We start from the raw sequence: 12,333 nt of genomic DNA, 5'->3' as shown, positions 1-12,333 counted from the left end.
TTTGACTCAATGATCTCTAGACATCCTTTCCAACCCTCACCATTCTCTGATTCTATGAATTGAGTGTCCTGTTTCCTAACCACGTTTTGGAACAGTTTGGGGGACGTTTGCCACTTATTTTTTTTTTTCCCCAGCAGCTGGATTTTTGACCAGAGTTTCATTAACTTTATTATTAATTTTGATGATGGTATGAAGAGCATGTGTGTGATTGTGCTTCAGTGGGTGGTGTTTTCATACAGGATATTGGTGGAAAGCCATCTTTCAGGCTGTAATCCTCTGTTTTCTTCCAGGTTTCTTTATCCTCTGCTTGTTGGTGGAAGATGGGAGAGATAGAAGGGACCTACAGAGTCTTGCAGACTCCTGGCTCTCGTTTGGGTGTCCAGAAGACTACAGGAGTGAGTACCTTGGAGCCAGGACAGAACCTTTCTACTGCAATGGCATCATCACCTGCCAAAATGCACGAGCGGGACCTGCCCATCAAAATAAAGATGTTGGACAACACAGTGGAGGTTCTGGAGATCGAGGTAAGAGAGGTTTACAGCTGGTTTCAAGTGCACTTCACCTCTGGTGGTGTAAAGATCACAGGATGTCCTGCTGTGCAGAGCTGGGATGCTTTGAGGTGATCCCTGAGTAAAGATTCCTGGTGGCTTTTACCTGCTTACAAGCAGCTAAATGAGAAGCAGATTCTGGGGTTTGAAGTCTTTTAGGTGTGCCAGATGTTTTGTGTTTTTAACAGACTTTTAATGCAAGCACACACTTGGTCAAGGAAATTTGACTGTTACTTGCTTTGGGGGGACACCAGGTGACTTTATGCCAAACTGGTCTTGCTTCCTGAGCCACTTGAAGCTTTGTTGATTTGGCAGTGGGGACAGCAGAAGAGGGCTTTGCATTAGTTACTGCCTTTTGTTAATTGTTTCAGTGGTTTGTACAGGTACACTTGCCCCTGTTTGGAAGGTTTTGCTTTCTGCCACGCTGTGGGAAGGAGGCAGCAGGGGGGTGACAGTGTTGCTGTAAAGCTGTGTTTAAAAGTAGATCTGCTTAATTAGCAGTTGGGGAAATCTGCCTTGAGAAATAAAACCCATGCTCAAATTGGAGTGGTTCTTCTCAGAAATGTTTGTTCTTCAGATTCTTGTTCCATTTTCAGCATTAGCCTTGCTCAGGCTTTAACTTGCCTAAAGATCTGTTGGAAAAAGCTCTGGGGACACTTTATTGCTGTCTACAACTACCTGAAGGGAGGTTGTAGACAGGAGGGGGTTGGTCTCTTCTCCCAGACAATCAGCATCAGAACAAGAGGACACAGTCTCAGGCTGCACCAGGGGAAGTTTAGGTTGGGGGTGAGGAGAAAGTTCTTCACAGAGAGAGCTGATAGCCATTGGAATGTGCTGCCCAGGGAGGTGGTGGAGTCGCCATCCCTGGAGGTGTTCAAAAAGGGATTGGATGTGGCACTTGAAGCCATGGTTTAGTAGTCATGAGGTCTGTGGTGACAGGTTGGACTTGATGATCTTTGAGGTCTTTTCCAACCTTATTGATTCTATGATTCTAAGATGCTCAGCCATCTCATATTCTACATTAGTATCAAATTGACTTGAGGAGTGTGGCCTGCTCTTGTGAGACCCCCACCTCAAATACTGAATTCAGTTCTCCTCTTCCCACCGTAAGAAGGAGATGGAACTGTTAGAACAAGTCCAGAGGAGGACCACAAAGATGATCCAAGGGCTGGAGCACCTCTGCTATGAGGATAGGCTTGAGGGCACTGGGATTGTTCAGCATGGAGAAGAGAAGACTCTGGGAGGACCTTAGAGCTGCTTTCCAGCACCTGAAAGGATCCTAGAGGAAGGCTGGAGAGGGACTTCTCATAAGGGTGTCTAGCGACAGGACAAGGGGGAGTGGTTTGAAGCTGAGGGAAGGTTTCTTCAGTATGAAGGTGGTGAGACTCTGGAACAGGTTGCCCAGGGAGGTTGTGGATGCCTTCTCCCTCATCCAGATTGGATGAGAGCACTGAGAAACCAGGTTGAGTTGAGAGGCGCCCCTGCCCATGATGGGGTGGTTGGAGTAGATGATCTCTGAGGTCCCTTCCAACCTAATCCATTCCATGATTCTGTGATTTTATGGCTAGTATTTGTGGCCTTAGTTTGTTGCACAGGCTTGAACAGGTTTTTCAAAGAGAGTGGAAAAAGATGTCTGTGGGGATGTCTTTTGCAGATCACTGTCCAGGGGGCACGTTCCTTGCAGAATGCCAGAGCCTGGTTGATTGGTTGGTTGGTTTTTTGGGCTGTGGTAGAATATGTTTAAACAAAAACCAACCTTCTGTTTGGGATGTGATTTTTAATTTTATTTTTTCTTTCCAAGCTGGTGTAGACATTAGCACTTCTGTGTTTTGAGTCTAAAAAAGGACCCCCAAAGTGGAGAAACCCAAGCAAGCCTCCTCCCTCCCACCCCTGGAGTTTTGGAAATCAGTGCATGTTTCCTGGAAGCTGTGAAAATGGAGAAAGAATTTGTAACTCCTAGTTCCTGCTTTACTGTGGGGATTCATTGACTAGAAGCCTCCTGTCTATTAGCAGAGATCTTTTTCTTCTTGCCATACTTGTCCCAACCGTCTTTCTCATGCAAATCTTCCCTTTGACTCAGTACCTTACCCTCCTCATCCTCCTCTCTGACTCTTCCCTGGCTCTGTCTGGCAGTCAAAGCCTGCTTCAGTATCTTTGATCTACTGCTGGAAGTCCTTTGGCTATGCTTGGCTGACAACCTCAGAATGCCTTCTCGCCTTCATGTTGGTGATGCTTGGGTAGCCTTGTGGTCCTGTGCTGGAGCTCTGTGGTAGCCTCTCCATGTTCTCCAAGCTCCCTCCTTGGATCCCCTCAGTCCTTTTCCCTGCTCAGTGTAGCTCACTACTCTCACAATACCTTGGGTTTTTGAAACAGTCTTGACATGGTTCCCCTTCACCTGCTGGAACAGTCTTGGGTCTATGCCCTTCTGGTTATCTTCATTGCACTCTGACTTCCATTGCAGGTCCAGCTTAGCTCCATCCTCAATCCCTCATCTTACCCTGCAGCACTTTATTTTCAGTCTGACACTGAATGCATGAATGCATGCTCAGCTGTGGCTCCTTCTTTACATTGTCTCAACTCTTGACTATTTCTTGGATCTAAGTAAAACCAGCCTTTGCCTGCTGAGACCTGGTTTGGATATTTGTGTGTCAGCATCAAGCTGCATGTTTATGGTAAACCCCATAAATGCCTCACTGACACTATTTTTTTTGACCACTGTGAGTCATACTCCAGTCTCAGCTGTCTGACCAGTGAGGTAGTTTCTACTGACCTCTGGCTCCTTCATTTCCTGTAGTGGGCTGTCTCCTGCAGGCACTCTGTGCAGTCTCTAGGGTGGGACTATTTAACTGAACAGCTGAAACTCCTGCCATCCAGGACCACCACACCTCACACCTTCATTCCTGTGATCACTTTCTTGTTTGCTTTAGCCTTACCAGCCCTATTTCACGTGTTGCAGTAAGACTCAACCTGTTCAGCTGTTGTGCCTTGCAGCTGCTACTACCTGACCCTTTTCTGCATCACACCACTGGCTCCCTCTCTTTGTAGTTTCACAGATTCACACTGGGTTGGAAGGGACCTCAAAGGTCATCTTGTCCAGCCCCTCTGCAGACAGCAGGGACACCTCCAACTAGATCAGGCTGCCCAGGGCCACACTGAGTCTAATCTTGAATGTCTCCAGGGATGGGGCTTAAGCACAGCCCTGGGCAACCTGTTCCAGTATTTCACCACTCTCACTGTGAAGGACTTCCTCCTAATGTCCAACCTAAATCTACCCTGCTCCACTTTCAATCTATTGCCCCTCATCCTATCACCACAAGCCCTTCTAAACAGTCCCTCCCCAGCCTTCCTGTAGGTATCCTTCAGATAATGAAATGTAGCTCTGAAATCTCCCTGAGCCTTCTCTTCTCCAAGCTAAACAGCCCAAATTCTTTCAGCCTGTCTTCACAGGAGAGGTGCTCCAGCCCTCTGATCATCTTTGTGGCCCTCTCTAGCAGGTCCATCTCTCTTGTGTTCAGTGTCTCATAGCTGGACACAGCACACCAGGTGGGATCTCACCAGAGCAGAATGGCAGAATCACCTTCTTTTGATCACACTTCTTTTGATGCAGCCCAGGATGCCATTGGCCTTCTGGGCTGTAAGTGCCCATTGCTGGCTCATGTCCAGCTTCTCATCCACCAGAACCCCCAAGTCCCTTTCTGCAAGGCTGCTCTCAATTTCATCACGTCCCAGCCTGTGTTGGTATCGAGGATTGCCCCACCTAGGTGCAGGACCTTGCACTTTGCCTTATTGAACCTCATGAGATTGTCCTCAGCCCACCCCTCCAGCCTGTCCAGGTCCCTCTGTGTGGCACCCATCCTTCCTTGTCATGAACCACGCCACTCAGCTTGCTGTCGTCTGCATTAGAAGGCAGTGGCAACAGTTATCTGTGAGAAAGGCCTCAGTATTCATTCAAACATAGATTACTTATCCCTGCTTTCAAGGTCCTGATTCATCTGCAAGATGTTTGGCTGCATCCCCTGATTAGGGCAAAATGCCATATCTATGTTGTTGCTTATTTCACATCATGAAGAGAGGTTTCCCATAATTAGGAACTATCTTAATTGTCTCTTTTTACCTGGAAAGCACTCTCTGGTCTTGACATCCACAGAAACACCCCCATTTGGGCAGCTAGCTCACTGAGGCTGCATTTAATATTGTACTGTTCTTCTTTAGGAGGTCAGTCAGAACTGAACAACTCAGAAACTTTTGCCTGATGTCATAAGCAGTGAGGAGAAGGGGTCATCATTTGTTCATCTGTAGAGCATTGAGCTCACAAAGGTCCAGATGCCATTGGCCCTCCTGGCCACAAGGGCACAGTAATCATAGAATCAATAAGGTTGGAAAGGACCTCAAAGATCATCAAGTCCAACCTGTCACCCAAGACTTCATGACTACTAAACCATGGCACCAAGTGCCACATCCAGTCCCCTCTTGAACACCTCCAGGGATGGTGACTCCACCACCTCCCTGGGCAGCACATTCCAATGGCTAACAACTCTCTCAGTGAAGAACTTTCTCCTCACCTTGAGCCTGAACTTCCCCTGGCACAGCTTGAGACTGTGTCCTCTTGTTCTGGTGGTGATTGCTTGGGAGAAGAGACCAACCCCCACCTGGCTACAACCTCCCTTCAGGTAGTTGTAGAGAGCAATAAGGTCACCCCTGAGCCTCCTCTTCTCCAGGCTAAACAACCCCAGCTCCCTCAGCCTCTCCTCATAGGGCTTGTGCTCAAGGCCTCTCCCCAGCCTCGTTGCCCTTCTCTGCACATGTTCAAGAGTCTCAATGTAATGTTCCCTTGTGGCCAAGGAGGCCAATGGCATCTTGGGGTGCAGCAAGAAAAGTGTGTCCAGCAGCTCTATGGAGGTTCTCCTCCCCCTCTACTCTGCCCTGGCCACCTGGAATTCTGTGTCCAGTTTTGGTCTCCCCCATTTGAGAGACACAGGAATGCACTGGAGCAAGTCCAATGGAGAGCTGTGAGGATGATTTGAGATCTTCTGTGAAGAAAGGCTGAGAGACCTGGGGCTGTTTAGTCTGGAGAAGAGAAGGTTAAGAGGGGATCTTATGAATGTCTGTGATTATGTGAACTGCAGCACCAGAGTCCTACTAAAGCATTGCCTTCCTCACCTTTCAGTTTTGTCTAGATGGGGCAGAGGATGCTAGCAAACAGGGATGAGGTCTCAAACTGTAACCCTGTTTCCCCTGAGTTGTTTGGTGGGGTAGCAGTAACTCCTGACTGCTGTTTGTGATAGAAATTTGAAATATTTCACTTGGGGATTGAGGGCAAGAATTGGGAGAAGTCAGGCACTTTGCTGAGTGGGTGGTGTGGGCTGCCATGGATCTTCATTTTAAACAGGCATGAAAGAAATTCATCGTTAAGCAGCTGTCCTAGAGGCATACAGGCTCTGATTGCAGTGCCACTTGCCCAATCCTTTGTGCTTTTGCAGGGATGGTGCAGAGGATGTTACAGATAGCAGCACCTCCCCCAGATCTTGCCTGGTCAGGAGAGTTAAGTCTTTGCTAAGTGTTAGCAAACGCCACATTGTTGAAATGGAAATGCCCAGACCGGACACTGCACTCTCACCAGGGCAGAGGAAGGGGGGAGGAGAAACTACCTAGACCTGCTGGACACATGTAATGATTTCAAAAAATGCAAACTGTGTCCAGTTTCTGGTTCCCCAGTTCAAGAGAGACCAGGATCTACTGGAGGAAGTCCAACAGAGAGCTCTGAGGATGATGAAGGGACTTGAACATCTCTCTTACAGAGAAAGGCTGAGAGAGCTGGGGCTGTTTAGTGTGGAGAACAGAAGGCTGAGAGGGGAGCTTATCAATGTCTCTAAAATTTGAGAGGTGGGTGCCAAGATGAAAGTGCCAGGCTCTTTTCTGTGATTCTGTGGCCTGTAGATAGGCAGAGCAGAAGGTCTGCCTCTCTGACCCCATTTTCTCTTTGCATAACCTTACAGGAATCTCATGGCATTGCTGCCAGAATGTGATGTTTAATATTTAGTCTCTATGGTGTTCCTTAGGTAGGAAATATGTGGGCTTGCTTTTCTTAGGTGATTTATGCTCTATGCTATGAGGAAGTGCCCTTGAAAAAGAAGTTTAGATTATTAGGCTTCAAGTTTACCAAACTCAGTTTGAGGGGAACTTGGCTCCTCTTCAATTGCCTGTGCTTCCTCTTCTCCTTCTACTTGAATGGAAAATAAAATAAGGGAGAGAGAAATACTCCTACCTTATCCTATAGTTGAGAGTTTCTTTTTTTCCACCTACTGGGGAATGAATTCTGTAGAGCTGCAACAGCCACTGTAAAATCAGAGTGTGGTTCTTAGTGCTCAGCAAAACCAGCTGGCTCTGCCTGCCTGTTTTACTCAGTGAGAACACTCAGACCAGATGGTTTTTTCTTTTGTGGTGCTCGTTGTTGAGTTGCTTTGAGCACAGAAGTGTGTACTTCCTTTTGCTAGAAATAATGAAGTAACTTGCTTCTCACTAAAACACATCCACAGCATGAGTTAGGTAAGTTCAAACCAACATAAAGCTTAGATTTCATAGAATCACAGAATGGCTGAGGGTGGAAGGGACCTCAGAGGTCAGGTACTCCAACCTCTCTGCCATGGGCAGGGACATCACAGAACTAGACTTGGTTGCTCAAGGCCTTATCCAACCCAACCTTGAACACCTCCAGGGAGGAGGCATCCACAACCTCCCTGGGCAACCTGTTCCAAAGTCTCGCCACTGAAGAACTTCTTCCTCAGATCCAGTCTAAACCTACTCTCCATCAGCTTCAAACCATTCATCCTTGTCCTCTTGCTAGACACTGTTATGAAAAGTCCCTCTACAGCCTTCCTGTAGGCTGCCTTCAGGCATTGGAAAGCAACTCCAAGGTCCCCCTGGAGTCTTCTCTAGGCTGAACAACCACATCTTCCTCAGCCTGTCTGCATAGCAGAGGTGCTCCAGCCCTTGGATCATCTTTGTGGCCCTCATCTGGATTAGCTCCAGCAGCTCTGAGTCTGTCTTATGATGTGGACACGAGAACTGGATGTAGTATTTGAGGTGGGGTCTCACCAAAGCAAAGGGTTAGAATCACCTCTCTTGCCCTGCTGGCCACAATCCCCTTGATGCAGCCCAAAATACTAGCTAACAGTACTGGGATTTGTGTTTTGTCCTGCGGCCTCACCGTGGCCTCAGGTTTTCCTGCGTGGGCCAGGCTCATGCCTTGCAGTGTGAAGCTAGGATTTAGCAAAATGCTTTCTGTTGGGACTTTTTATTTTTTCTGGATTTCCACCAGGCCTGTTGTTCCCTGTGCATGACTCAGTTTCTTGAAGGTGCTTGCACCTTTTCTCCCTCTGTTACTGAGTACACGAAAGATGGAGAGCGTTCCACGTGCCTGCGGTGCTGTACGCCGTGTCCCTCTCCTTCTGACCCTGGTGGATGGCCTTGGAAGGAAACATTTGCACTCCAGTGCCGTTCATGAGGCTACTCAAATAAGATTACACAGGATGACAAGATGGTGGGAAGAGGCCTCTGGGGATCATCAACCCCCTTGCTAAAGCAGGGTCACCTAGATCAGGTTACACAGGAACGCAATGTCCAGGTGGGTTTTGAAATTCTCCAGAAAAGGGGACCCCAAAACAGAATCACAGAATGCCAGATTAGAAGGGACCCCAAGGATCAACTCAAGTGAAGCTGAAATGAACAGCCTGGTCCAGGGCTCTGTCACCCTCAAAGTGAATAATTTTTGCCTTATGTTTAAGTTTAATTGCACTTTCCTTCCTCCTCCCCCCCAGTATTTTCTTATGAGGTATCATTCTCTCTCTGCTCATACCTATCTATTTTGGAGCTTACTGATGTACCCTGTGAAACTTACTACTATATTACTACAATATTTAAGTGCTTTGTTCCATAGTAAGTTGAAAAGAGCTACTTGGTAATTAGAAATCATAGAATCAATAAGGTCGGAAGAGACCTCAAAGATCATCGAGTCCAACCTGTCACCACAGACCTCATGACTAAATCATGGCACCAAGTGCCACATCCAGTCCCCTCTTGAGCCCCTCCAGGGATGGTGACTCCACCACCTCCCTGGGCAGCACATTCCAATGGCTAACAACTCTCTCTGTGAAGAACTTTCTCCTCACCTCCAGCCTAAACTCCCCCCTGGTGCAGCTTGAGACTGTGCCCTCCTATTACCTTGTCCCATAGTGATACTGTCTTTGCTGGCCACCTATATAGGACTCTTCCTTGCTTTATTGAAATTACAAATTGCGCAGTTACAAGCACAAAATTCCTTTGCAGCCATATGTTTGGAGTGGAATAGCTATGCTCAGTTACTCTGCTTTATGTCCATCCATATATAGAGAGTAAAGTAACTGTGCTTAGCTATTCTGCTTTCTGTGCAGTGGTCAGGCCTGTGCCCTGGCAAAGTTGTCATGGCACCTCTTCAGATGTCCCTTTTTCACAGCTGGCCATTGGAGCACGCAGCCAAGACTTGCTGCAGTGGGGAGCCAAATCAGGAGCTGGGCTGGGCCCACGGGAGGTTTTTGAGGCAGTGGAGGAAACAATCCAACAGCTTGTATATGCCTTGTGACTTCCTGTGGTTTGGAAGAGAGTTGTTTTCAGCTTGTGCACGCTGGAAACGCTGCTTATCAGTAACTCCTTACAGGGGTGTTAGTACCCATGAGGACTTTGCTGGGGCTGAAACAGGAATGCTGAAGCAGGAGTACTGCAGCTTAAAATGCTGTTCCTGAGCAGTTCTAAGATAAGTGTGTCTGTTACAAATGGAGAGTGTGCAGTGGGCACTGCAAAACATCTCGTGTGAAATGGCTTTTCAGAGCGGCTGCCCTTCCTGTGGGCCCTGGCAAAGCCCTGTGCCTTGCTAGCTCCTGCGGCAGGGCAGGGCAGCCTGCTGCGGGCTCTCCAACGCAGGCAGGCTCTGGCACCAGCTGCCTGGCCCTTGCTCTCCCTTCCCCTGCTTAGACCTTCCTTTCATAAAGGCTTTTTTGCCCGCTCTGGGCTGTAAAAGTATTAACAGCTTAAATATGTGGGAAGTGGGAGGACAGCCTGCTCCTGAATCCTATTAAGCAGTGTGCCGAAGGAATCGAGATGCTGTGTTAGTCAGCTCAGTGTTTTCCTTCCCTGGCTGAGAAGAAATAGTCAAAATTCCAGAAAGAATCATAGCCAGATGTTTGTCATTGCTCTGCTTTGACTCTCCTAAATAGGGAAAATAAGCTGCCTTGGGACTTATTTTTGTCTGACCTCAGAAGAGAAAGTTAGTAATTCACCATTTGAAATCTGAAGTTATCATAGGGTTTAAAAAGAGAGTAAGTGAAGCTTTGCAGCTTGGGCACTGGTTGATTCTCCTGCTGATTTTTTTTGTTTTAGACCTGTTATTTTGTGTTTGGGGCTGGACTATTTTGATGCAATGTAGGAATGTGGTATTGGGTGGGGAAAAGTAAAAATGCAGCCATTTTATTGACAGACATTTGGGGGGTGTGTGTGCTTTTTTGTTAATTATCATGGGACGATGTGAGCTTACATTGCATTGGAAAAACAACCTACTGCTTTACAGTTCTCTCAGTATTAGGTGTGTGATTATGTGAAAATAAGGCTGAGTTCTCTTGTAGCAAAGGAGAAACAGTCTGAATATTCCTGTCTGAAGAATCTGTTCTATCTCCATATTGGAACTTGAAACACAGACACCATTTAGTAAAATGCTGATCAGGGGTTATCATAGGCCTTGGAATATGAATGTAAGGTTTGTGTGGCTGTGACACACAATCCCAGTTCCCTCAGTTCCTCACCAGACCCATTCCCTTCACCAGCTTCATTGCCCTTCTCTGGATCACTCCAGAACCTCAATGTCCCTCTTGTAGTGGGGGCCCCAAACATGAGCCCAGTATTTGAGGCACGGCCTCATGACTTAAGAACAATTCTCTGGAAGCCTTCTCTGAGTAGGGGGGACATTCAAAGTTGGGTCCACAGATACATATTTCTGTAGAATATGTGGAAAAATCAACCAAACAACAAAAAAACCCCACCAGTACCCCCAAAAATCAACTCTCAGGCCTCTAAAGACAGCTACAGAGAAGCAGTGTGCCGAGAGGCAGCACAGAGAAGTGTTAGGTTAGCGCTGCTGCACGAAGGGCCTGGATCACACATGGTGTCTCTTGGTGCCCAGCAGTAATCAGAGAAGCACAGCCTAGGGAATGTGCATTTAAATCAGCAGGGTTGCAGAAGCATACCTGTGTGTCATCTGCTTCTCCTTTCAAGCAGCTGCACTTCTGGCATGGGCCAGTTGCCTACTTGTGCAAGAGGGAGGTCGCAGCAATGGAATATTTACAAAACTGTGCTGTGGTCAGGGTGCTTTCTGGGAAAGATGTACTTCTCAAGATTGTGGTGTTGGATGTGGATGGTGGAAGACCCCTCTACCTGGCAGCAGTCATTAATGAGTAAAAAGGATGAGAGTGCTGAGGCTGTTCAGCCTGGAGAAGAGGAGGCTGGGAGGGATCTCATTAGTGCTTACAAATATCCAAGGAGTAGGTGTCAGGAAGACAGGGCCAGACTCTCCTCAGTGGTGTCCAGTGACAGAAGAAGAGGTAATGGGCATAAACTTGAGCAGAAGAAGTTCCACCTGAACTTGAGGAGCAACTTTTTTCACTTTGAGGGTGGCAGAGCACTGAAACAGGCTGCCCAGAGAGGTGGTGGAGTGTCCATATCTGGAGATTTTCAGAGCCCACCTGAACATGTTCCTGTGTGATCTGCTTTAGGTTACCCTACTTTGGACTCAATGATCTCCAGAGGTTCCTTCAAAACCCCTACTGTTCTGTAAGCTGCCAAGTATTCTGTCCTGTGAGTCCAGAGCCACTTCTGGAAGTCTTTGAACAATGTCTGCATGTGCCTGCTGCCTTAACCTGAGCTGTGTGGTTGAAACCCATGGATACAGAATGTGGAGAGGAAACAAAAGTCAGGCTCTCAAAATTGGAGCATTTTGCTCTTCAGTAAGCTCTTTCTACTTGCCACAGAAGGTTTAATGCCTTTTTGACACTTCTCTAGCACTGTGCTTGGTTTTGCATACAAGCTTCTGTATTTTTAGAGAGCTTTTGTGATGGTGAAAGCAGACTTGAAAACATTGCTGAACAAATAGTTTCTTCCCAGCCTCCTGGTGGAGGAACAGGAGCTGAGGTATTACAGCTCTTAATGCCTACTCACTGCTGTGGCCAGCCTTCAGAGGTGATGTTTCCCAAGTGATCAGAAAGGATAGGAGCTCAGTTGCAGGCCTCTTTCCAACCCTGAGACCTGGGCTGATGCTCATAAACACATTCATAGAATGGTTTAGGTTGAAAGGGACCTGAAGATCATCTGGTTCCAACCCCCGCTGCCATGGGCAGGGACACCTTCCACTAGACCAGGTTGCTCAAGGCCTCATCCAGCCTGATCTTGAACACCTCCAGGGAGGGGGCATCCATGACCTCCCTGAGCAACCTGTTCCAGTGTCTCACCACCCTCACTGTAAAGAATTTCTTCCTAATCTCCAGTCTAAATCTCCCCTCTTCCAGCTTCAGTCCATTGCCCCTATCTGCTGGTGAGACACTGAACAGGTTGTCCTGCTGGTCACACCTCTTTAGATGTAGCCCAGCACACAGCTGCCTTCTGGGCTGCCAGTGCATGTTGCCTGCTGAGTTTTTCATCATCTGACACCCCCAAGTCCTTCTCCTGAAGGCTGCTCTTGAGCCATGCCTCACCCAGCCTGAATTTG

General features: G+C 47.5%; 1 protein-coding gene across 1 annotated transcript in view; it reads left to right on the top strand.

Annotated features, from left to right (window-relative positions):
• The window catches only part of FARP2 (FERM, ARH/RhoGEF and pleckstrin domain protein 2), a 78,811-nt gene that overhangs the window by 4,483 nt on the left and 61,995 nt on the right, over positions 1-12,333 (top strand). Inside the window, exon 2 of the mRNA XM_054167097.1 lies at positions 291-524. Coding sequence (XP_054023072.1) covers positions 321-524 — 204 coding nt within the window. The 5' untranslated portion in view covers positions 291-320. The remainder of the gene's footprint in view (positions 1-290; positions 525-12,333) is intronic.

Source organism: Dryobates pubescens, chromosome 13, assembly GCF_014839835.1.
Source record: "Dryobates pubescens isolate bDryPub1 chromosome 13, bDryPub1.pri, whole genome shotgun sequence".
In the NCBI taxonomy this organism is placed as follows: domain Eukaryota; kingdom Metazoa; phylum Chordata; class Aves; order Piciformes; family Picidae; genus Dryobates; species Dryobates pubescens.
The sequence above is the reverse complement of the archived record's forward strand: the minus strand, read 5'-3'. Positions and strand labels throughout refer to the sequence as shown.